General features: G+C 42.1%; 1 protein-coding gene across 1 annotated transcript in view; it reads left to right on the plus strand.

Annotated features, from left to right (window-relative positions):
* The window catches only part of FNDC3B (fibronectin type III domain containing 3B), a 399,493-nt gene that overhangs the window by 358,578 nt on the left and 13,514 nt on the right, over nt 1-27,401 (plus strand). The window contains exons 24-25 of the mRNA XM_043994436.1: nt 13,616-13,782; nt 16,756-16,883. Of these exons, the coding sequence (XP_043850371.1) occupies nt 13,616-13,782; nt 16,756-16,883 (295 nt within the window). The remainder of the gene's footprint in view (nt 1-13,615; nt 13,783-16,755; nt 16,884-27,401) is intronic.

Raw genomic sequence — 27,401 nt, forward strand, 5'->3', positions numbered from 1 at the left:
AGGGAGAGAAAGAAAGAGGAAGAGGAATAAAGGGGGAGAGGGGGATGGGGTGGGGAAGATGTATGTGTGTCTGTGATTGTTTAACATGCATAATTCCACTGTGAATACCTGGCTGGGAAAAATGTATATATACACAGTCAGTTCTTAGGACTTAGAACTGGGAAGCACCTGAAGATGGCCAGGGATAGACGCCAAGTGATTTGCCTAAGGTGACACAAGTCACAGGGTGGCAGAGCACCTTATGATCATGCTGGCTGGGGACGTGATTTTGTAAAGCTTTTCTCTTGTGCATAGCCCAGCACCTAATCCATATTACTATGGATTAATCTACTTAATAGAGTCTTAGTTACTGTTTGTTTCATATGATGAATTGCCAAAAATAAAAACTTCTTGAATAAATGGCATCAATAAAATATTTCCTGATACTAGTAATAAATATATATTTCCTAGGATATCAAAATAATCATGTTGTTTTGGGCAGCTTCACATAATGATCAGGAAGAATGCTCAGACTGAAGGACTAAGACTTAGATTTGAATCTTTTAGGCTCTGTTTTTTTTTTTTTTCCCAAGTAACTCAATTTTTTTCATCTATAAAATGGGAATGATTATGTTTACACACACCCCAACACGAGTTGTAAGGATTGAATGAAAGCAGTTTATAAGAATAAATGTGATTTATTAGTTAATAATAATGAATTATATCACAATGTACTTTAATAATTGGATTAGCGATAGTAAGAATCTATTGTTGAGGAATCAAGAAGATGGGACCCTCAGAGATTAAATCATTTGCCTGAGATCACATGCTAAGCATCAGAGATAAGATTTGAACTTGGATGCTCTGTTTCCCAAGCTACGTCAGTAGCTTATATCTGTTATATGCAGAGCACTAGATATGCAGAGACAAAAAACGGTCAGTTCCTGCCCACCAGGAGCTTACATTCCACTGGGGAGACAATTTATACATAATTTATACAAAATGTATACAAAAGAAAGACAAAGTAAATTTGGGAATGGAAAATACTAGTGGCCCCATAGACCTTAAGTGGGATTGTTCCCAAGGCCACGCATACCCACTGGAAGAACCAGGATTGGAATCCACTCTCTGACTCCATCCAAATCCAGAATTAGCTCATTCTCACACCTGGACTTGTTCTCCTGCCTCAAGTCTCTCCTTACTCCAGTCCCTCCTTCACTCACCTGTCAGTGATCTTCCTATGGTACAGGTCTGACTATGTCATTCCTGCCCCACCCTGCGCCACTCCACAAACTCCACTGGCTCCCTTTCAATGTCAGAGTCAAAATAAAATCTTCTGTTTGGCACTCAAAGCCATAACCTGACCCCCTCTAACCTTTCTAGTGTCACACGTGACTCCCCGACCCCTACTCTTTGACCCAGTGATACCGGCCTCCTTGATGTTCCATAAACAAGAACTGTCATCTCTCAGCTCCAGGCATTTTCTCTGGTCTTCCCCTGTGTGTGGAACCTTCTCCCTCTTCTCTGGCTTCCTTTACATCCCAGCTAAAATCCCATCTTCTACAAGAAGCCTTTGGCAACCTCCTTTAATGCTAGGGCCTTTCCTCTCTTTATTATCTCTCATTTAACCTGTCCATATCTTATTTGTACATACTCCTTTTCCTATTGTCTCCTCCATTAACTAGATGGTGAGCCCCTTGGGGGCAGAAACTGGGTTTGGGGGGGGTTGTTTTTTATTTTTGCCATTCTTTCTATTTCCTGCACTTAGCACAGGGCCTGGCATTTAATAGACACCTTGTTGACCTGCCTTGGCATGACTTTGGGCAGCTTATTTAACTTATTTGGGACTTCATTTACAAAAAGAGCAGTTTTGTACTAGGTGATCAGTAAGGTCTCTTCTTACCCTGGGTCTGTGATGCAATAGTAACAGGAAAAATCTGAACCCAGTTCTCCTGACTCCAATTCCTCCTTTTGTTCTATTGTAACTATATGATATTGGGCAAATCAGCTAAACTCTCCAAGCCTCAATTACTACATCTATAAAATGGAGATAATAACAGCACCCACCTCGCAGGATTGTTGTGAAGATAATGTATATACAGTGCTTGAAATTTCCTCCATAAATATTAGCTATGATGTTTATATCATCACAGAATTAGAAAATCCATTTCTTGCCCAGTCTCCCACCAAAGTTTGCATCCCTTTTTTAAGGACCCTTTTCCCAGAGTCGGGAAGTCATTTCATAGACTTTTGCTGTTGGTTAGTTCTCTAATCAGTGACAATAGCAATTCAGTTGAGTTGTTCCTGAGCCAGCCTTTGACTAGTCATTCTCTCATTAGGCAACAGAAGCAGAATTTGAATTTTGAGAGACAGCCCCCTCCCTCGTGCCTCTCTTCTGTCTGAATTAGGCCTGATCATTAGGGAAATGTCACGTCATTCCTTATCGTCTGCTTTCAACCAGAAATGTGACCTGGAGTGAACGTGAAGCCCGAGGAATCAAGTTCCTGTTGAGTACATGAGAGGTTTCACTGAGATTCTAGAAGCATATAGCGTCTGAGCCAGCAGGCTTTGAAGGCCTCAAGGCCTTCTGATCCAAACCCTTCATTTTTCCAATCAGTCTAATCAACAAGTACCTTCTCTGTGCCGAGACATTGTAGGAGGCCCTGGAGATGCAGATCCAAAAGTGCTAGAGATGTCCCTTGCACCCAGCTGTTCTAGAGCAGGGGTTCTTTTTTTTTTTTTTTTTGACGGGGCAGTGGGGGTTAAGTGACTTGCCCAAGGTCACACAGCTAGTAAGCATCAAGTGTCTGAGGCTGGATTTGAACTCAGGAACTCCTGAGTCCAGGACCAGTGCTCTATCCACTGCGCCACCTAGCCGCCCCCTAGAGCATGGGTTCTTAATCTGGGTCCTGTAGCTTTAAAAAAAAATACTTTGATAACTGTAATTCAGTATAATTGGTTTCCTTTGTAATGCTATTTATTTTATTTTTAAGCATATAAAAACTTTCTGGGAAAGAGTCTCAACGTTCTTTTTTTTTTTTTAAATAAGATTTAGAGTTCCAAATTTTTTTCTCCCTCCCTCCCTTTCCTCCCCCCTCCACAAGACAGCAACCAATCTGATATAGGTTATATATGTACAATCCTCTGCCGCCACCACCATCCAGTCAGGAACCCAAAAAGCCCCAGAGCTCTCCACGCAGGCTCCCTCTCCTCCTTCCTGTCTCCTCCCAGACCATAGGAAGCTCCTCAGGTTGATTGGCTGGTAGCCTTGATAGCACCCATGAGCAAACGTCATTTCCTGACACCAAGGAAAAGCCACAATGCCTCTGAGGCATTTCCTCATGGTGGAGCTTTCCCACAGCAAGTCTCCAGTAGGTGGCATCATTCCAATCATTACACTCCTGTATCCCATTTCACACTTTATAGATAGATTCTTTTAGCTACAGATTTCATGGTTGTTTTTTCAACAAGAAAAAATTCTGGAAATCCAATGTAGGTACAAAAAAAAGCGTTAGCAGCCTATTCATTCCTCAGCTGAGCAATCTAAACCCAGATAGTAAGATGATGCATAACGGACCCCAAATTGTGATGAGCCTGTTAAAAATTCTCATTGGACCAACAGGCACAATCTGCACACTTGGATCTAGTCAGTGATATGGCGGGAAGGGTAAAGAGTGACACTTTGGACCTCAGGTGTCTCCAGAGGTTTCCCTCTGCTGCCATCTGCCCTTACAAAGGAATACTGGGACTCTGTTCCTTGGCCGGACACACTCATTCTGTATTCTTATTTGGAGACATTCTCCTTTCCCCGAGGCCCCACCTCTGAGCCAGGAGTAAGTCACTGGCAAAATATCCCCAGAAAAAAAAACAAAACATATTCTCTCTACAGCACATTCTGAAAATCGTCCCAAGGACCAAAAACAACGAAATTGAAAATGGAACTAAAGACAAGCAAGTCGAGCCTTATTGTGTTCACAGCTGTGGATTCACAGCTGTTAATAATCACAGGATTCACATGTTTTTGAAAGACTCACATTGGCATTTGTTCAGTACAACCTAAGGTTAGCAGGTTGCATCTTGTTTTCCTAGGAGCTAACAAGGATCGACTGCCTTACTAGGGGCAGAATCTGTCCCATCTCAAATCCCAGCAAGGTAGTGAACCAAAAAAACAACTAGAGCTTCTGACCCGGATGTCATCTAGCTTTTAGTCTCAAGATGAACCTGGGACGTGTCTTTCCATTTGAACTGATACCACTGTCCAGGTCACTCTTATCAGTGAGTGTCTTTACCATTTCTGGCTGATTGCTTGGCCAAGGGAACAAATTGCTGTCTTCTAGTACATACAAAGGAAGCTGGGGAACAGGCAAAACCTCAACAACAGAGCCCTACCAAGTCAGCTTGTCCTGTCCCTGCTGCCTTGGCCTCATGCCAAGAGTAGCCCAGAGTTTGAGATTTCTCGCGATGTGGTCCACGCTTAGTGAAGTGACTGTCCTCTAGACCCTGGTCAGACCACAGAAAGCATGCCATGACCTGGGAAGGGCTTAGAGATCATACCACATGGAGAGCAGGCCATGGGACTGGAGAAGAGAAGACGCTGTGGTAGAACAAGGCAGCTCTCTCTAGGTACTTGAAGATGCCTCTCATGGTAGAGGGAATAGACTTGTTCTTCCTAGAAGACAAAGGTAGAAGTAGTGGGTCCATTTTTCCAAAAAGCAAGTCCAGGCTTCCTGACAGGAGTGAGGGAAAGCTCCCTAACAGAGCTCAAAGCTGAGTGAACTGCCTCAGTTTCTTCATCTGTAAAATGGAGTTAGTAATATCAAAACTATCCACCACATGGAGGCTTCCAGGAGAGAAAGAAAATCAGATTTTCATGACATTTTAAACTTTAAACTCATACAAAGATCTTAGGATCGTAGTTGTAGAGTTAGAAAGAACTTTAGACCCCATCTAATCCAGCTCCCTGCCTTTAGAAATGAAGAAACTGAGGCCATGGGCAGGCTAAATTATTTTCTAATGTACTCTGCTGCCTCCTTATAGTCTCAGGTCCTGAAGGAGGGTTACCTTTATGAGACAATTCAAAGGAGAGCAACTGCAATCCTAAATTGGCCCCTTGGCCACCTAGATGATGCCTCCGTCCGTGTTGGACCCCTGCTCTGAGCTCCCACCCTTTGGTTGACATTCATCATTTGACCTCTGTGTCTTGTAATCAGTGTCTCTTTCCCATCTTCTTAACGGGAGGCTAGAGGCCACCCAAATGATTGCACTTGTCTATAAATTTAAAATGAAGTGGATTTTTATGGAAATTGAATTATTGGATGGATGGGCTTAATCTTTCCCAGAGCTCTTAGAGCTACAGGGAATATTAACCCAAGGGGAAACTCCCAGAGAGGTTAACATCTAGTTTGACATGAATGTTGGCCATAAAAAGAAGAAGCCCAATCTTTTTTGCTTCTGCCTGTTGGGAGCATGAAAAAGAATTGAAAAATTATGCTTGAAGGGTACTTTGGGGTGAAATGTTCTAATTTGTCATTGGGTGTTTGGGGAGAGCAGGACCAGAGGATAGAGATGGACTCAAAACTTTCAAGAGAAGTAGCCAAGAGGTGGACCAGATAGGAATGGGTGATGCTATTGCCTAAATTTCCAATTTTACCATGCCCGCGGTTATTTTTTTAATTCCCTCCTACTTCCTTCAGCCTTATACCTAACCTCTCTCTTTATATCACTGTGAGTGTCTGGTGATCAGCAGCTGCTTAGCAATCTATACTCTTAAAGAGTGGTTTGTCCAGGATCATACACCTAGTCTGTTTCAGAGGTCAACCTGGAACCCCGGTCTCCCCAGAAAACTCTAAGCCAGCCAGCTCTGCCCTCTGGGCCAGAGGTGTCAAACTAGCACAGCGGGAACCAGATTAAGATGTAAAATGTAATTGGGAACTATCAACAAAATAAATAAAAATACAATAAAACACTGTTGATATCCCATTTTAAACCTAAGCCAATATGCCGCCCACAGGGATCCTTATGTAACAATTTGTTGGCCCCATTTCTATTTGAATCTGACCCCACCGGTCTAGGCCATGCCGCTGTCTTTGTTAATGTGTCACCACTGCCAGGCCCATCATCTCTATGTTCTGTCCAGAGCTTTAATTCTTTGTATTTTTTTCCCCAAAGCCCAGATGAGGGCCTGCACATAGTAGGTGCTTAAGTAATACTTATTGATGGATGGATTGCTCAGCTTGGATCCTTGGCTCCCGATCCCTCATTCTTGCCCCTCTACCAGGCTGCATCTACTTCTACTTCTCTCCACCTCTTCTGTGAATTATCCCCGACCATCTTAGCTTAAAGGGACTTCTTCTAAAATCTCATTACCCAGCTAATAATAATGACAACAACATTTAGCATTCCCTTCAGGAAAGCTGCATTAGCTCTGTCACCTCCAGAATTAACTATGAAGTCCTCTGTTTGGCTTTGAAATCCCTTCATAACCTGGCCTTCTCCTGCTTTCCCGGGCTTCTTACACCTGATTCCCTTGACTGGCAGAGGCCTCCTCGCTCCTCCCGGCCCAGGCCACTCCAGCCCCCAGCCCCAGGCATCCTCACTGGCCGGCCCCCAACCTGGAATGCTTCCTCTCCTGTATTCCATTTCCTGGCCCCCTTCAGGTCTCAGCTACAAGAAGCTCTTCCCAGTCCCCTCTCTTGTTCTTTCCCTTTGGAATGATCTCCAGTGTATCATAGGTGTGTTTTGTGTGTATGAGGTTGCTGTGTGTTGTCTCCTCCATTGGACTGTGAGCCCCCTGAGAGCAGGGCCTGACTTGTTTCTTACTGTCTTTGTACCTCCAGTACTTAGCATATAATAGGAGTTTTAGAAATACTCATTGACTTGACCTCTTATTCGCTACATCTTCTTTATTTATTTATATTTTATATTTTATTTTTTGGTGAGGCAATTGGGGTTAAGTGACTTGCCTAGGGTCACACAGATAGTAAATGTTAAGTGTCTGAGGCCGGATTTGAACTCAGGTCCTCCTGACTCCAGGGCCAGTGCTCTATCCACTGCACTACCTAGCTGCCCCTCTTTACATCTTCTTATCCCATGATCCCTCCAGCAGATCTTTACATATAGAATCAGTGTTCAATAAATAGTATGTTATAAATGATTGAATGAAGAAACAAGTATCCACTTGGCCAATTGATATTTTTTTTTCAATGCAACAACCAAGATTTATTTTATGGATAAGCTTTTTTTTTTAATGTATAAGGTATTTTATTTTTTCTGTTACGTGTAAAGATAGTTCTCAACTTTTGTTTATACAAGCTTTACAATTTCAGATTTTTCTCCCTCCCTCCCCTCCCTCCCCCCTCCCCTAGACAGCAGGTAATCTGATATAGGTTATATCTATATATCTCTATACACATACATATAGATATAGATATATAGATATAGATATATACACACACATATATATATATACACATAATAACATTAATCCTATTTCTGCATTAATCCTGTTACAAGAGAAAGAATCAGAGCAGTGATGCAAAACCTCAAAATAGAAAAAAAAAAACCAACAGCACCCAAAACAAAAGAAATAATATGGTTCAATCAGCATCTATACTCCACAGCTCTTTCTTTCTTTTTTTTTTTTTCTTGGATTTGGAGATCCTCTTCTATCATGAGTTCCCTGGAACTCTTCTGTACCATTGCATTGGTGAGAAGAATATAGTCCATCACAGTAGGTCAACACTCAATGTTGATGATACTGTGTACAGTGTTCTTCTGGTTCTGCTCATCTCACTCATCATCAGCTCACGTAAGATCCTCCAGGTTTCTCTGAACTCTTCCTGCTCATCATTTCTTACAGCACAATAGTATTCCATTGTATTCATATACCACAACTTGTCCAGCCATTCCCCAATTGATGGGCACCCCCTCAACTTCCAATTCCTTGCTACCACGTAAAGAGCAGCTATAAATATTTTTGTACATGTGAGTCCCTTTCCCCCTTCCATGATTTCTTTGGACAAAAGACCTAAAAGTGGAATTGCTGGGTCAAAGGGTATGCACAGCTTTATTGCCCTTTGGGCATAATTCCAAATTGCTCTCCAGAATGGTTGGATCAGTTCACAGCTCCACCAACAATGCATTAGTGTTCCAATTTTCCCACAGCCTCTCCAACATTTATTATCTTCCTTTTTTGTCATTTTAGCCAATCTGATAGGTGTCAGGTGGTACCTCAGAGTTGTTTTAATTTGCATCTCTCTAATCATTAGAGATTTAGAGCATTTTTTCATATGGGAATAGATAGCTTTGGTTTCTTCATCAGAAAACTGCCTGTTCATATCCCTTGACCATTTCTCAATTGGGGAATGACTTGGATTCTTATAAATTTGATTTAATTCCTATATATTTTAGAGATGAGGCCTTTATCAGAAACACTGTTGGCCAATTGATATTATCATTGGATGTTCCTGCACTGCTACCCATCTGTGCCTTCTCATCCGTGCTTTCCCACAGGTCTTCCCTTTTGATAAAGGCCATTGCACCAAAAGCCTTCCTCCAGCTGACTTTGGACATTTTTTTAGGTGGCCCTTGGCCTATTATACCATCCACCTATTAATAACTAATCAGTCCCCTTCCCTTCTTTTGCAGTCGTGTCTCCATCAAGTTATTTTTATACTACTTCCTACATTCCTAGATTTTTGTAAAATCTCCATTACTATGTGTATGTAATTCTCCATGCTCCAATATTATTTAAGATGTTGACACCAAAACAAATACACTTATGACAGTGGAAGGAGCACTGAATTTGGAGTGAAGACCCAGCCTGTGATGCTTAGCTTAGTGACCTTGGGCAAGTCATATCACCCTCATGAGCCTCAGTTTCTTCATCTGTTAAATGAAGGGTAGAAACAGAAGGGTAGACTCCCGATTTCCTTTCTAACTCCATGTCCATTTATTCCTGTGATTGGAGATACAAGTAAAATGAGGAACACCCGTCAGAAAAATAGCCCTTGTATGTCTATGAAAGTCTATTTTATGGGAAACCCAGCTGCTGGCTATGCAGTTGTCAGATGGTACTGCATCATTACCCGTAGGTCCTAGGATAATTAAGGGCACTTACTGGTGTTGCCAGTTGTAACTCAGGTGAACTTAACTGAGTTAATAAGTAGCCGCTGGCCTCCAGCATTCAGAGGGATAGCTTCATTAGGGGCAGAAATATGTCAGGGAGCCAAATGGGTCCCCATGGCATCACGGGCTTCTTAGGATAGACATAACCTTTTCCAGCAATGAAAATTGTCTGCCCTTAGGAAGAGGTGGGTTCCTTGGACTGGAAAGGGAAAAAGATACAATAAAGATGGGAAATGATAAGACCAGTAGAACTGGAATCTAAAATGATGGTGAGAGAATGGATTTATGCATTTAAACATTGGCATAGTCTGATTTGATAAGCCTAGATTTTGCAAGTGAAAATTGTCTGTAGGTCTAAAAAGTCTTTTGTTAAGTTTCCCTCTTAAAGATATTCCAGTCAGTGGCACCTAGGTGGCACAGTGGATAAAGCACCAGCCCTGGATTCAGGAGCACCTGAGTTCAAATCCAGTCTTAGACACTTTACACTTACTAGCTGTATGACCTTGGGCAAGTCACTTAACCCTCATTGCCCTGCAGAAAGAAAGAAAGGAAGAAAGAAAGAGGGAGGGAGGGAGGAAAGAAATATTCCAGAGAAAAGGCTAGTCATGAAATCTATAAAAATGGTGGTAGTTAGCCTGACAAGGACAGTGATGTTCTAAATACTCAGAGGAGAAAAACAAAGCTGGCAGGGTCAGACTGAGAAGGAAGAGGGTGACCTGTGGGCCAGAGTGACCTTCCTCCAGGCTGTTTAGAAGAGGGGTCTCCTTCCTTGCCCTTTAGATCCTTGGGATCTTGGGAGTCATGAGTCACTCACTCCCTGGCAGATTTGCTGTGGCCCAGAAAACTTGACTGAACTCCTCCTAAAGTGTCCCCTTGGTAATTTTTGATCAAGCCAACCTGCTGAATGCAACTCTGTAGGCATGCCCTGAAGTCCCAATCAGGATACTTGGTGGGGATGGGGTGAGAGATACAGTTCTCCTGTCTAGGAATTGGGCATCACTCTGGTCTGGGTATATCAATTTCATTCCTGCTCTGCCTGCCGTGTGTGTGTTGTGTGTTGTCTGTTGTGTGTGTGTGTTTTGTGTGTGTGTGAGAGAGAGAGAGAGAGAGAGAGAGAGAGAGAGAGAGAGAGAAGCAGCTGACAACAGTACCTGATACATCTTAAACACCTAATAAATGCTTATTGACTCTTAAGGAAATGCTCTTCATTAACCCCTTGAAGTCACAAATAAACATTTTATTGATGCCGTTCAGTTTTTTATACAAATTAGCTTCTCAATTTAACTCCCCCACTCCTAGAAATGTCCCTTTTAACAAAGATAGCTAAGCAAAAGCTAAGAAAAAAACCAGCACATATAATATTCTATACCCATAGTCTACTACCTCTTTACCTAGGGAGGAGATTACTTTGAAAATCAGCCCTCTGGAACCACAATTGTTCATTTCATGGGACCTGGATTCTATTGTGTTTTAGCGCTCTTTTGTTTATGTTGTATAGCAATTCCTGTGAATTCTGTTCTCCGATTTCTTTGTATCACTTCCTCAGCCATCCATGTTTTCCTGATTTCCTCCTGTGTATTGTTTCTTATATACAGTTCTGTGGAATTTATATATCACCATTTGTTCAGCCATTGCCCTATCAATGGGCAATCACTTTTTTTCCGTTTTGTTTTGTTTTTGCTGCTGTGAAAATGGTTGTTATCCCCTGAAAGAGAAAAAGACCCTTTTATTCCCACCACCACCACCCCCCTGGGGCAGTGAGGGTTAAGTGATTTGCCCATGTTCACACAGCTAGTAAGTGTCTGAGGTCGGATTTGAACTCAGGTGCTCCTAAATCTATGACCAGTGCTTTATCCTCTGCGCTACCTAGCTGCCCCGAAAAAGACCTCTTTGTACAAAAATATTTCTAGCAGCTCTTTTTGTGATGGCTAAGAATTGGAAATCAAAGAAATGCCTATCAATTGGGGAGTGGCTAAAGAAGCTGTGGTATATGATGGTGATGGAATATTACTGTACTGTAAGGAATGACAAGCAGGATGATTTCAGAAAGGCCTGGAAAGACTTGTATGAACTGATGTACAGTGAAGTGAGCAGAACCAGGAGAATGTTGTAGCCAGTGACAGCAATATTGTTTAATGAAGAACTGTGAACGACTTAACTATTCTCCACAATACAATGATCCAAGACAATCCCAAAGGACTATCTATGAAGCATACTATCCACCTCCAAACAAAGAACTGATATTGATGGAACTCAGACTGAAACATGCTATTTTTCACTTTCTTTCATTTTTTTCTTTTATTCAAGTTTTCTTTTACAAAATAAATAATGTGATAATGTTTACATAACTGTACATGTATAACCCATATCTGATTGCTTACTGTCTCAGAGAGGGAGGAAGGGAAGGAGTGGAGGGATAAAAAATGGAACCCAAAACTATAAATAAAAATGTTTATTACTTTTTTTAAATGGCTGTTATACTACTTTGGCATATTTAAGACTTGTCTTAATGTCAACCTCCTTGAAGTATGTGCCCAGTAAAGGGATCACTGGAACAAAAATTGTTAAGAATTAGTGACTTTGTTCACATAATCATAAGATAGACCATTTCACAACTCCACCAGAAATGTATGAGTGTGCCTGTTTTCCCATCACCCCACCACTTATTTCTATTTTTATATCTTGCCTAGGCATAAGACTAAACCTTAGAATTGTTTTAATTGATAGTTCTCTTGTTCTTGGTGATTTGGTACATTTTTTTTTTTGTCTTTGAAATGCTTTCTTATGGACTTAAGAATGGATATACTTGGGCAGCTAGGTGGCGCAGTGGATAGAGCACCGGCCCTGGAGTCAGGAGGGCCTGAATTCAAATCCGGCCTCAGACACTTAACACTTACTAGCTGTGTGACCCTGGGCAGGTCACTTAACCCCAATTGCCTCACCAAAAAAAAAAAAAAAAAAAGAATGGATACACTTTAGAATGGAGGAAATTTTATGTCCATTTTCATATACATAAACATACATACATTATTCTAAGATAAATTTTAAAATGAGAAAAAAAATGCAAAAAGACTAAAGATACTAAAAAGATAAATGCTATTAAGATAAAGATAAATAAAAAGAATAAAAAGAAAAAAGCTAATGTTATAATAATTGATGCATAGTATTTGTGTTATTTATGATTATTATGATAATGATGTGTATATGACATTTTAAGAGCTTGGAAATGCTTTACCTAGATTATCTCATTCGATGCTCACAACATCCCTATGTGGAGGGTGCTGCATCCATTTTATAGGTGGTGAGGAAAATGAAGCACAGAGAGTTTAAGTAGGTTGTCCATGGCCACATGAATAAGAATCAGAGACAGAATTTGAACACAGTTCTCTCCTGACTCCAGGTCCAGTGGCTCACTTACCCTACCAGACATTACTAGGATTGTGTAAGCTTTGAATCCATTTAAAACCCTTAATAATTAAGGCAGTTCAGTTGAAAATACTGCATTTAAAACATCTTGTAAGATGTTCATAAAGAGGAATTTAGAAAAGGACTACACTGTGCATTGTGACAGACCCTCGAATGAGCCCCTGGAATGAATGGAATTAACCATTATCTCCTTTCCTTTCAAAACCCATCTCGTAGAGATATTAAAACACCCTGAAACATCCCTACCAGGCCATGATCCCGCTCTATATTTGTCTCTGCTCTCTATTGTGTGTCGATATACACTGGAGATCATGCTGCATTTTCTCTGTTAGATAAAGAGAATCAGATAATTGAAAATCAGATAATTGGACCCTTGTGTCCAATCATAGAGGATCTTCTAAATGTGCCTCTCCTTCCTAGGCCATTCAATCCCACCCCTGCCTTCAACTTCCTGGTTAATTGAGATGTTATAGTATAGAACAATTCATCTTATTCTGACAAACATTTATTAAGCACCTGTCTATAACTTCTCTAGACTTCAGTATACTCATAAAAAATGTTACTCCAGGATGGACCAGCTAGCTGACTTTTCCTTTTTTGTTTTTTTGTTTTGTGGGGCAATGGGGGTTAAGTGACTTGCCCAGGGTCACACAGCTAGTAAGTGTCAAGTGTCTGAGGCCAGATTTGAACTCAGGTCCTCCTGAATCCAGGACCGGTGCTCTATCCACTGCGCCACCTAGCCACCCCTGACTTTTCCTTTCTGCTCTAAATCAGTGTTACTGTGATGCTCCATCTCCATCCTCAGCTTCCTCATCTGTAAAGAAAGGGGTTTGAACCATAAGTCCTAAGGTCCCCTTCATCTTTCTTTCTAAGGTTTCAGGGGCGGCTAGGTGGCGCAGTGGATAGAGCACCAGCCCTGGATTCAGGAGGACCTGAGTTCAAATCCAGCCTCAGACACTTGACACTTACTAGCTGTGTGACCCTGGGCAAGTCATTTAACCCCCATTGCCCTCCAAAAAAAAAAAAAGAGTGCTCTAAGGTTTCATGGTGTTAATGTCTGCTTTCTTTCATCTTCTTCATATAGGTTCATCCCAATTTACAGAGGACCAAGCCACACCTACAAGGTACAGAGATTAACAGAATTCACTTGCTACAGCTTCAGAATACAAGCAGTGAATGATGCAGGTGAAGGGCCCTTCTCAGAGACATATACCTTCAGCACAACCAAATGTGTGCCGCCTACCATCAAAGGTTTGTAACAAGCTATCTGAGAGTTGCTTCCTTGCAGACATGGGAAAAAGCCCAAAGGAATCATTGGGAGTTAGAGTGGGATGCTGAATTCTCTCCTAATCCCTTCTAAATTCCCATGAGGGACCCCAATGAGAAGTCTTGGAAACAATGACTGAGTAAATCAAAGGCAGAGTCTTCAGAAATTCCATTTGATTTTATGAGCATGTATTAAGCACTTGCTGTATGCCAGGTGCCATGCTCTACTTAGGAGATACAAAAACATAAAGCCCCTGACCTCAAGAAGCTTACTCTCTACTAGGATGGAGAATACTTCCAAGAGAAGGCCTTAAAGCACAGAAACTATTAGAGGATTAGAATGTCAGTGCTTCAAGAGTGACCGCATTTCATTCTCTTCCTTTGTGCCTTTGGGCGTTTAATAAATGCACAAGGCTTGATTGATTGGTGTCATACTGATGACAGAAAGAAAGAAGAAATGGACTTAATAGCAAAGCTTTAAGTTAGAAATGAGAGGAGGCTGGTTGCCACTGGGCATTAGTATTGGCCTTCTCAAGGTGACCAGGAAGCTGTGATACAAGCCTTTTTTTTTTTTTCTGCTTCAGGGTTGCCCTTGACATTCACCATATAACGTACTGTAAGAAAGGAACACCCAGAGTTTGGTTTTCCCTCCCCCAAAACCCCTTGGAGATGGCCATCCGGGTAGCTACCTCTGAACCAATGAGCCCCAGCAGCAATAATGATGACTCATTCACCTCTCTGTATAGTACTCAGAGCATAGCACAAGCTCTCCTCTCTGCCATCCTGTGAGGCAAGATGTATGGGGACTCTTAGCCCCATTTGACAGATGAGGAAACTGATAGAGAGGTTGAGTGGCTAGGCCACAGTCATGCAGCTAGTGAGAGTCAACCAGGATTCAAACACAGATCTCTTCACTTCAGGCCCAGGGCTCTGAGGCTTCAGGGGCACTTGTAGCGGACCTGCAAAATGGGGGGTGTTGGAATCAATAAACTCAGTGGACCCTGCTATGTTTTAAAATTTGATGAGATTTAAGTCCGGGGTTCCTTTAAGACTGTGAGCCATACATTGAGCTAGGGGCTAAAGATCCAAAGATCCAAATGAAAAATCTTTTCATTCAGGACCTTACTTTCTACAGAGGGGGAAGGGGAAGACAAGACTGTAAGCCTGTAATGGATAGAAATTGTAGCTAAGAGCAGGGGGCAGCCCCCAGTGCCCCAAGACTTAGGAGAAGGACACCATCCTTCTCCTCCGTAGCATTTCCAAGGTCCTGGTAGATGTTAAGCCTTGCTCAGTGGAGAAATGTGTAGTCTATTCATTCACACTGTTTATATTGTTTGATAGTTTTACCTGATAAAACATCGTACGTCCCACTGAGCAGAAAGAGCATTTGTCTTTCTCCGGGCTAGACTGCCCTGGCATGGCTAGCACATTATCAGTCATCAGTGGTCAGCTGCCTCTCCCAGAGTAACCGCTGATGGCTGCTCTGTGTGTGCTTGGGGGAGCAGGGATAGGAGATGCTTTAATAGTCTGGGCTTTTCATGAAACCTGGACAGTACCCTCATTTAAAACAAGTAGGAGAAAATAAACAAATTAAAAAGCATCGCCCTTTGCTCTTACAAAGCCTTACGCAACTGCTCTCACCTACCAACCCTGTGAAATGGGTTTTGCACATTTGCTTCTTCCACACTGCCTTATAGATTGGGAAGCAGGGTCTGAAAGGTAGCGGGGCAAGGATGGGGTCAAAGTCCATGGCCCCTGATGTTCTTTCTTCAGTGCTGCCCCACAGACTCAGATATAAGGGGAGAAAAGCAAAACTCACAGTGACATCTGTAAACTTAGGCACCCTCCTCCTTCCTAAATTCAGTCACAGTCTGGAGCTGGAAGGGACAGCAATAGGTGTCTACTGCAACCCCTTTGTTGTTTTTTTTTTTAAGTGAGGCAATTGGGGTTAAGTGACTTGCCCAGGGTCACACAGCTAGTAAGTGTTAAGTGTCTGAGGCCGGATTTGAACTCAGGTCCTCCTGACTCCAGGGCCGGTGCTCTATCCACTGCGCCACCTAGCTGCCCCAACCCCTTTGTTTTACAGATGAGGAAACTGAGGTTAAGTGACCATACAGGTGGTTAGCATCAGAGTAAGGGTTTGAGCCCAGGTCCAGAGGCAACACTCATCCCATTGTTCCACACTGTTTCTTCCAAGCCTTACCCCAGTGTTTCTAAGGCCCTGGGCTCCCAAAGCCTCAGACCCCAAGAGTCAGTCCTCCCAAGCCACATCCAAGGGCAGAACAAATGCCTACTGTCTGGAGTTTGGCCAAGGTTAACTGGACTCCTCACAGGAAACTTAGCCAAAGGCAGGATTTTTTCTTTGTTTGTTTTTGTTTTTGTTTTTGTTTTTTGTTTTTTCTGCCACAGTAGTTCTTGAAATCTGCGTTGGTAGAGTTTACCACCTGTGTTGTTTCCCCAACCCCACTCTATACTTCCCCAATAAAATGTTGATTGGATTTTAGCCTCCATCAAGAGGTGCTTAATACCCAAGAGTCAGGAGGTCAGAGTCCCACTGATCTCTGCCCTGGGAAGATCATACCTGGGGCACTGTGTTCGATCCTGGGCATCACTGCCACAATTTGCAAAGAAGCCACTGATCTGCACTGGCAAAGATTCTTCCCCTGGAAATTCCCTGTACCAATGAAAGTGCAGATTCCTTTCCTGTCCCTATCTAATCCAACTCCCACATTTTGGCAATGTTGGGGGCCACCAAGGTTACGCCACCAATGACCAAGTGCAAAATGGACCCAAGTATCTTGACTTCCCACTCTCTAAACACTAAATCCTATTTAGTATTAAATACTCTCCTCATACTGCCTCTCCTAAGAAGTGTAGGGCATTAAGGACTGGCCAGTAAAACACCATTCTGAATGTCAAGGTCTCCTGCCTATGAGTTTGTCTGCCATTTTGTTTTAGCGCCTCGCGTGACGCAGTTAGAGGGAAATGCGTGTGAAATTTCATGGGAGACGGTACCACCAATGAGAGGGGATCCCATTAATTACATCCTGCAAGTGCTGGTCGGAAGAGAATCCGAATACAAACAGGTAAGAAATCTCCTGCGTTGCCCATTCCCGTTTGCCCATGTGCAGCCCTGGTGCCTCTGGACCTGTCTACTAGCCCTGAAAGACTAACCGCCTGGTGGGGGCTTGGTTCTTAGAATCAGTGTGGGACCTGCTGCTACTCAGATGACCAGCTGTTGTTCTCATTGCTTGCTATTTTATATATCTTATATTCTCATTTTGTGTTCATGTTTTATTCCCAGGAGGTAGAAACTATTTTCATTCATATTTTCCAGTTGAGCAAAGCAAATTTATAGAGGTAGGTGACTTGCCCAGGTTCACGCAGCTAGTAATTGTCTGAGACTGGATTTGAACTTAGGTCTTCCTGACTCCAGGTCCACTGCTCTGTCTTCTGTACCACCTGGCTTCCACTCAAGGTACTGGAACAGGGGATGGTCAGACCTCTGTCACAAGCTCCCCTGCAATCTTATTTGGGTTTTTCCCATCGTTCCTGTGGGACTAACTAATCCCCTGTAACAGCATTTTGCCTAAAATCAGATTCTCACAGAACCAGTTAGTGACAGCCAGCATCATCGGCCTGTGAAACCTAATGTCCAATAAGTATTCATTGGTAATATACTACAGGTGTGGCTAGACTATGGAGCCTGGAGTCAGAGGGACATAAGTTCAAATATGACCTCAGATACTTATTAACTGTGTGACGCTGAGCGAGTCACTTACCCCTGTTTGCCTCAGTTTCCTCATCTGTAAAATGAACTGGAGAAGGAAATGGAAAACCATCCCGGTATCTTTGCCTAGAAAACCCCAGATGGTGTTAATGGAGAATCAGACACAACTGTAACAAATGAACAACAATAAAAATACATATTCTATAGGGCTTCACCATTCATTGGAATGGGGAGTCCGGGAGAAAGAGGGGCAAATAGCTTAACTTCATTTTTCATTTCACTGTTTCCACCCTGTGTCATTTGTTACATCACCAAACAAGTTGGAAATATTTCAGATGGAACGTCACTTCCTTTTTTTTCTCCATTTTCTAAGAAAAAGGTGATCGATATTTAAGGTTCTCTCACAACCTACCCAGAGCAATGAATTTTACATCTGCACTTTTAAAAAATGGTCTTGGCATCAGCGTCAGCATTTTTCTCCATTATCTGTTTATTCACCAGTAGCATTTGTACTGTTTTCTTACCGTGGGAAAAAAAAAATTGCATTAAAAGATGCAGTGATGGGCAACTTCACAGTATCTCATTTCATACTTAAGTCTGTTTTCAGGGAATATGTTCACTTCACATTTGTAAATTTTAAAGCCTTTTACTTGGCATTCCCTACTTTCTAATGATTCCAGGAAAAAACAATTTTCCATCTCAAAGGATGGTCATTGTTTTTTACACATTGACAAGGCAGCTTGATTTTACTCAACATCTGTGCTGCTTAGGTGTGACCTTTAAAAGAAAAGGTGACTTCATTTCAGCCACCCCTGGAAATGTACTGGGCCTCTTCATTTCAGTTGTGCTTTTGTATCTCATTGGAGTTGTAAATGCTGATTCATCCACAACTTGGTGGAGGCTTCAGAATTTCCTCTCTGGTGAATTGGTTTTGTTGTGATCGTGGGTTAAATAGGTACTACCGTGAACCACTGGTGGACCGATGAAGGTTGCTGTTCTGTGTATTTCCTAAAATGGCTATAATATTTTCTGCCCTTCCTGAGAAATAATTAAAGCCAACAGAGGTACAGGGAAAGATGGCATTTAAGTCAGGCACAACATGTACTGTCCTGCCTTCTGTTGATCGGAGAACAATAGCTTAAACACGATGTTTTAAGGTGTGGATCTCGAAGCAGAGTAAAGAATGTACCTTGCTGATCAAGCGGGGAAAGTGATGCTTAAAATATGTTTTGTCAAGAGATGATGGAGCATTGAGTATTCAATTCATGAAACAAATAGAAATAGAAGTATAATGACAATTTTAATAATCCAGTTCCATGGGAGATATCCCACCTCCTCATTGGGAGATAATGCCTTGGGTAACAATGAGATTACACGTAGCCTTTGTGCCTTTAAAAATGGAAATTTGTAGGAATGAATGAATCAGTGAGTTGGTCAGTAAACATTTATTAAATTCCTATTCTGTCCCATGTGTTGCATTAAGTGCTAGGGATACAAAAAGAGGTCAACGATAAGTCCTGCCCTCAAGGAGATTATAATCTGAACAGGGAGAAAACAAAGAAATATGTACAAAATAATTAACAGAGGGAAGGTGGTAGAATTAAGAGGGTTTGAGAAAGGAAGTGAGGAGATGATGAGGGAAGAGTATTTCAAGCATGGGCTCAGCCAGAGAAAATGCCCAGAGTCAAGAGATAGAGTGTCTTGTTTGTAGAATAGGCAGGAGGCCAACATATGAATGAAGGAATGGAAAGGCATTTATTAAGTACTCAATAGGTACCAGGCATTGTGTTGAGTGCTAGGGATTCCAAGACTTGAAAAGACAACCCCTGCCTTCAGACAGCTTATAGTCTTAGAGGAAAAAGCCAACACATATAGGCAAGGAGTGACCAAAGAAAGACTTTTATTTATTTATTTATTTTTAATTTTAGTGAGGCAATTGGGGTTAAGTGACTTGCCCAGGGTCACACAGCTAGTAAGTGTTAAGTGTCTGAGGCTGGATTTGAACTCGGGTACTACTGACTCCAGGGCCAGTGCTCTATCGACTGCGCCACCTAGCTGCCCCCAGAGAAAGCACTTTTAATCTGGGCTGGGTTAGCAGGTGGTATAATGGCCCAGGAGGATGCCAGATGGGATCTCACTAAAGTATCAGGTAAAACTACCAGTCATGAATGGATGCTTATCTCCCCTGAAAACTTTTATGGTTAACAAAGAGCAGACTTCCGGGGCAGAGCCAAGATGGCGGAGGAAAGGCAAAACCCATCTAAATAATGCCATAGGGCAATGCCTGGAGCAGAAAAACCCACAGAAGAATGTGCTGAAATCATCTTATAACCAAAAACAGCTTCAAAGGTAGAAAGGAGGGAGCTGCTGTGCTGGCACAGGAGTGGAGCCCAAGCCCACAGTCACCCTGACACAGATCCAGTCCCAGGAAGGCCTCACCAGAGAAGGAGACCCCCATAGCCTCTGAATCAGCTGAAGCACCAATGTCATCTGGAACTAAGCTCACAGTCTGGTGAGAGGGCTGAGCCCTGGACAGGGGAGAGACTACAAGGGGTCTCTGCTGGTGCTGAGGCAGAGCTTGGGTTTTTCACCCTGTCTGGGACAGGACATAGGCTTGAGTAGCAGTGGCCCAGGTGGGGGAGGGGCACAGGCTCATAGGAGCTGACAACCAAACACATAAAGCTGGTTGATTAGTCAGTTGGTTTGGGGTCATCTACAGACCAGTGAACAGACCAGGTGAGTGAAGAACCTGATCCTCCTTAAATCATACCACCTGGGACTTCTGAAGCTTGGGAAGCTTGGGAAACAGTGCCACACTTTAAGGAGCTAAAAGTCAAGTCAAAGAAAGGCAAGATGAGCAGACAGAGAAAGGTGAAGACCATAGAAAGTTTCTTCAGTGACAAGGAAGATTGAGGTGCACCCTCAGAGGAAGGTGTCAACATCAGGGCCCCTATATCTAAAGCTTCCAAGAAAATTATGAATTGGTCGCAGGCCATAGAAGTGCTCAAAAGGGACTTTGAAGATAAAGTTAGAGAGGTAGAGGAAAAAATGGAAAGAGAAATGAGGGTGATGGAGGAAAGACATGAGGAAACATCAACAGCTTGAAAAATCAAATTGGCCAAATGGAAAAGGAGGTACAAGAACTCTCTGACAAAAATAATTGCCTAAGAATTAGGATTGAGCAAATGGAAACTAGTGATTTTATAAGAAACCAAGACACAATAAAGCAAATCCAAATGAATAAAAAAGTAGAGGCAATGTGAAATTTTTTTTTTGGGGGGGGGGGGAACTGCTGACCTGGAAAATAGGTCCAGGAGAGATAATTTGAAAATTATTGGTCTACCTGAAAACCGTGATCAAGGAAAGAGCTTAGACATCATCTTCCAAGATATTCTCAGGGAAAATTGCCCTGATATTCTAGAAGCAGAAGATAAAACAGAAATTGAAAGAATCCACCGATCACCTCCAGAAAGAGATCCCAAAAGGAAAACTAGGAATATTATAGCCAAATTCCAGAGCTCTCAGGTCAAAGAGCAAATATTGCAAGCTGCCAAAAAGAATTCAAGTACTGTAGATAGCACAAGATCTAGCAGCTTCTACATTAAAGGAACTGAGGGCACAGAATATGATATTCCACAGGGAAAAGGAATTGGGATTACAACCAAGAATCACCTACCCAGCAAAACTGATCATAATCTTTCAGAGGAAAAAATGGGACTTTAATGAAAAAGAGGACTTTTAGGTATTCATGATGAAAAGACCTGAACTGAATGGCAAATTTGACTTTCAAATACAAGACCCTAGAGAACCATAAAAAATTGGAGTTGGGGAACATACCTGGGGTCGTGCAGCGGGTAACTGTCTTGTGTCTGAGGCCAGGTTTTGGCCGGGGTCCCCCTGGGTCCAGGGTGGATGCTTTGTCCACTGTGTCACCTAGCTGCCCCATAATGACATCTTTAAGGTTAAATTGAGAGTTGAAGGGAATGCACTGGGGGAGGGGGTCGGGCAGAGGTGAAATCCTACATGAAAGAAACAAGGAAAGGGCTTATGGAGTGGGGGAAGAGATGGGGGAGGAGCAGGGCAGTAAATTAATTTTACACTCATCAGAAGGGGCTCAAAGACCTTAAACTCATCAGAGCTGCCTCAAGGAGGAATTCTCTCACTCACACACACACACACACACACACACACACACACAAATGGGTGGAGTAATATATTTAATCTGGGCAGTAAATAAATGAGCCTAACACTCATCAGAATTGGCTCAAGGAGGGAATAACATACACACTCAATTGGGTGGCGTAATCTCTCAAAGAGCAACAGATTATTTTCAACAGCAGTTCTTCAGTGACCTTTATTCTTTAGCCACGTACTTCTTTGGGCAAGATGAGAGGCTTGACTTGTGTGCCTGAAAGGAAGGAGCGCTGAGCTGGCACAGTGCCCACCTGAGAAGGTGGCAGGAGGGGGTGGGGGCCAGGGAGGTGGCAGTTGGATGGGATGATTAAAAGCATTTCCTCCAACGCTCACCTGAATTTTTCTGGTTCATTTCACATTTGTATGTGTGTGCATTTAACATTTTTGGTACTCAGCTCTTCTGCCTCAATAAGCCTTTTGAGACATTTCCACTAATCTCAGAACTGCCTCCCAACAGTATCCCATTAACCTGCAACCAAAGTACTGATCCATCTACTTAGATGGATTAATGATCGCCCTGATGAAGACATTCTAGCAATGCAGCTGGCAGGCGAGCTGTGCCTGCCCATTCTGTGGGACTCTTGCCTGTGTCCTCTCTTAAATCCTCTATGTAGGGGTCACCTCAGCACTCTGATGGCCTTTCTTGTCCAAAGGAAGTCTGAACTTCTTGAGAACAGGCTCACATTGACTGGCTCACATTGAATGGACAAGTGGTTGGGTGGATGGATGGATGGATGGATGGATAGGTGGGTGGATGCTAAAGAGAGGAAATTTTATTTAAATTTTTTGGGAGCTTCTCAAACACTAGGAACTAGACCTGTTTAGTAAATGTCTGACAAATGTCTGCAAGACTACATTTTAATAGTGTCTTTTGCATGAGTTTGATTTTTTTTTACTTGAAATACGTAGTTCTTTCTTTGTATTTTGACTTAGAATAGAAAATACTATTTATGAGAGTGTTTGTTATTGATTCTAACGGACAGAATATCCAAGGTAGAAGGTACCCCAGAGACCATATAGCCCAAAGCCTCTTAAACTGTGGGTCATAACCCCTTATGAGGTTGCATAACTGAATGTAGGGGGTCATGAAAAAATTGGCAACAATAAATAAAAAGGTTATCTATACCTATTTTATATACCCAGGGTCACGTAAAAATTTCTTGGGCAAAAAGGGGACATGAGTGGAAAAAGTTAAGTTTAAGAAACCCTGATCTGTCCTAGGCCTATGGGACAGATTAAGTTAGCAAGTAACTTCCTTAGGTTTTTATTGTGTAACCACAAAATAGAATGTAAGCTTCTTGTGGGAAGGAATTGTTTCCTTCTTGCTTTTTGTATTCCTACAAAGGTCCCAGCATATAAAAGGCCCTTAATAAATGGATGAGTTCATTAACCCCCATAGGGCTATTCATCTAGAGCAGGAAACAGAGCATCTCTAGAGGCCTTTTTTTTTTTTAACAGCGTTGTAACTTCCCCACTCACACATAAGCAAATGTCAAAGACAGGATTTGAACTTCAGTCCTTTCACTCTAGTCATTGCTTTTCTTTCTTTCTTTCTTTTTTTTGGGGGGGTATGAGGTAATTGAGGTTAAGTGACTTGCCCAGGGTCACTGTGAGATTTAAAATTGGATACTAGAGGATTAACCTCTCCTTTTTAGCCTTTCCCTTATTTATCTCCCAGACTAGTAAATGGAAGAAGCTTCTAATCTCTAGTTAGAGCTTTATTGTTTGGAAATTACAAGGTGATGTTGATTAGAGGGATAGGAAAGTAGAAATACAAAACAAATAGTCTTAAGTCTAAGCTTAGTCTGTATTCCGTATAAAACTCAACAAAAACCCAAGGCCACCTTTGAGGGAGAGAACCACATCAAGCATGTGCTGTTACGGTAAGCCGGGCCGAGTCCAACTTCCGTCAGCTTCTCTGTGTGCAGCACAGCCAGCGGACAAGGAAAGCCGAAAAGAGATCTCACTTCCGTTCTTTCCTTGCCTTTTAATTTCGCACCCCGGAAGTGGAGTGTCTAGCAGGTGGACCCGAAAGGGTGGTCCTTCAAAAACTGCGTCTTTCCTTTAACGCTAACCGACTATTAAAAACTTTTTACCACATCTCACAGCCAGTAAGTGTTAAGTGTCTGAGGCCGGATTTGAACTCAGGTACTCCTGACTCCAGGGCCGGTGCTCTCTCCACTGTGCCACCTAGCTGCCCTAGTCATTGCTTTTCCATTCTACTAAAGAAACATGTTGGTGCTGACTTTCAAGGACCAGTGTCCAGAGATGATCTGGCCAGGGTGGGAGGGACCAGAGTAACCCCCAAGAGCCATTGACTTTTCTCCCTGGTTCTGAGCAAATTTTGGAATAGACTTTTTGTTAGTCAAGAGAACTCAAGGGGCCAAGTTTTGATGCTATTTTAAACTCATGAACAAATCCCTCTGATAGCTTTGTGTTCATTTTAGATCAGCTCCATTTTCATTAGACATCAAAATTCTTTAACGGATCTTTTATTAAATGAAGAACAAAAATAGTCTTTGTAAAAAAAAAAATAAGATTGTGTCCATGTGTATTGTGCAATCATAATTGATCATGCCAATTTTTAAAGAATCTTAAGTGGAATGGTGTCTCCTAAATTGATTTGAGGATAAGAAGAATAAACCAGATATCATAGAAGCCTGTCCATCTAAGTAAAGACAACAAGATTCATGCGGCGCCTGCACTGAGCTGAAATTGGTCCCATGGTGGCCATCATGCAAGACCATCTGTCCTGGGTTCCATGACCCCCACCCTTTGTACTGTAGTGTAGACCCAAGTCGCATGGTCACCAAAGCTGCTGTTTATACCATAGCGTGAAATCCACAAAGTTCTCTCCAGGAACTGACTCCTTTGAGCCTCAGTTATATCTGTTTTGTAGATTAACAATCTAGTCTCATAGCTAATACTACATACATGACAGCTAGATAGATAAGCATTTGTTAAATGCTTACTCTGCTCCAAAGATACAAAGGAAAGGAACCATGACAATCCCTGCTCACAAGGAGCTTACATTCTAATGGGGAAAGACAACAGATAAAGGAAAGGGGGGGTCAGGGCAGGGTGATAATCTGAGGTTATAGAATGGAGGAAAGGGGAAGGGATCAAGCATTTATTAAGCACCTACTGTATATGGGCATTGTGCTACACGCTCTACAGATTCTTTTCCTTTGATCCTCACAACAACAGTCCGGTGAGGTCATTTCTATTATTACATCCATTTTACAACAGGGAGAGGTTTAAGTGATTTATCTCAAGTCACTCAAAAAATGAGTGTCTGGGAAAATGTTTGAACTCAGTTCTTCCCGACTCTTAAGTCTGTTGCTCTGTCCACAGTGCCACTGTCTGCCTTTATCTTTTGGACCAAAATAATAAATTTTAAAATCTAGCTTAAAATTTGGGAAAGCCAACCCAGATACCCCAAATGGAACTGGAGCTAGAATTTCTGTTTTGAGCTTTCAAGAGGACATACAAAAAGACATAAAGGAAAGAGAGCAGAAACGGAATAAACATTTATATGGCACCTACTGTGGGCCAGTTACTTTAGAAATTTTGTCTCATTTGATCCTCACAACCACCCTGGGAGGGAGGTACTATTGTTATCCCCATTTAACAGAGGAAAAAACTGAGGCAAGATGGAGCTTAAGTGATTTACCCAGCAGGTGTCCACCAGCTGCCCTGTTGTTAGAATCAGATGAGGGGGTGGCTAGGTGGCACAGTAGATAAAGCAGCTGCCCTGGATTCAGGAGTACCTGAGTTCAAATCCGGCCTCAGACACTTGACACTTACCAGCTGTGTGACCCTGGGCAAGTCACTTAACCCCCATTGCCCCGCCAAAAAAAAAAAAATAGAATCCGATGAGTTGAATTTTAATTTAATTCTACTACTTTTGCCATTTCTTCATCTGTAATAGTGAGAGCATTGTTTTAACAAAATAATTCCTGTCAGTTCCAGTTCCAAATTCCATGATCCTCTCTGATATGTTCCCACAAAAGTAAAGTGGAAATCACCATATCCAATTAACTAGTCCCCTCCTTTGTGAGTTTTCTTTGAATGAGACAGGATAAGATGTTTGGGAAAGCTGGTTCCTCATAGATTGCAAACCCTTCCTCAAAAAATAAAAAGCCCAAAGCCATAATAATAAAGAATTTTGGAATCTTATGGCTGAAGTAGAATAAATAAATTTCTAAGATGTTGAAAAGTGTCTTTTGGCTTCAGTCTTCTTTCCTTTATGGTAGCAAAGCATCTATCAGGAACAGACATGCACAAGCCTAGTTAAAATTTCCTTCTTGTCTCAGGATGCCTTTAGTTTTTCTCCTTGTGGGATGCAAACCTACAGTTTGCTGTCAAATTCAACATTTCAGTACTATCCACCATTTCATTTGGCTTTTATTAATCACCATAGGTATGTCAGTAGATTTAACTAGTGAAGTTTACTTTCATTTAATGATATTTAAAATTATAGACTGATTACACAGGCAATACTGTACTGGAGGATATATGGAGATTACCAGCATTTGACTTCCCTTCTGCTCGATTCAATTCAAAAAGCATTAAACCAAGTGCCTTTGTTGTGCACGGCGCTGTCCTAGGTGCTAGAAAGACTGGAACTGGGCAGCTTTTGTAAGTGGGAGCATTTGCATTCTATTGGGGTGTGAGATTTTAAATTGGATATTAGATCATAAATCTCCCCTACTTAACCTTTCCCTTAATTTATCTCCCAAACTAGTAAATGGAAGAAGCTTTTGGTTTTCTAGATAGACCTTTTTTATTTATTGTTATGGTAGTCACAAGGTGATGTTGATTAGGATAGGAAAGTAGAAACACAATACAAATCGTCTTAAGTCTAAGCTTAGTCTATATTCCTTATAAAAACTCACCAAACCGAAAAGGCCACCTTTGGAGCAAGAGCCCGTCTGTGCCGCGCCGTCAGGAGTCCCGCCAAGCAGGCCAAAGCCCCCCTTCCGTTCTCTCCACCCCGGAAGTCGAGTCCCGCAGGCAGTCTGACGTGCGCAGCAGGTGGACTGTTCGTCTCCTCCCCAAAAGGGTGGTCCTTCAAAAACTGGCGTCTTTCAGTTATCCTAACCAACTGGTAAAAACTTTCATATTTTACCACAGGGGGAAACAACATATACACTTATAAGGAAATATAAAGTTGTAGAGAGTAATTTCAAGTGGGGGAAATCACTTAACTGGAAAGGCCTTGTATGGAGGTTTGCTTCAAAGGAAGCTAGAGATTCTCAGAGGTCGCAGGTGAGGAATGGGAGATTGTGTTTGAGAGAACACTGCGTGCACAGGGTGACCAGCAGTCCCATTTAACTAGAACAGAAAGCATGTCAACAGGAGAAATGTGAAATCAAACTGGAAAGGTAGGTGGGAACCATATTGTGGAGAGTTTTAGATGCTCAGCTGAAGATTTTGTCACTTATCTGGGGAAATAGGAAAACTTAAAGACTTTTGAAGAGGGCAGTTGTGTGATCAGATCAGGGTCTGTTCAAGGTCTTCTACCCAATATGTTCCTAGAATCTCATTTCATTCAGCCTCCCTTAGAAGGGTTGATTGATCGGTAATGGGAAATTAACTACCACTCAAGGAAGTCGATTCCACTTCTGGCCAGATGTAATTGCCCTGACACCAGTGGGTCAGCAAGCATTCATTAAGT

The sequence above is a fragment of the Dromiciops gliroides genome, chromosome 3 (assembly GCF_019393635.1).
Source record: "Dromiciops gliroides isolate mDroGli1 chromosome 3, mDroGli1.pri, whole genome shotgun sequence".
Lineage (NCBI taxonomy): Eukaryota > Metazoa > Chordata > Mammalia > Microbiotheria > Microbiotheriidae > Dromiciops > Dromiciops gliroides.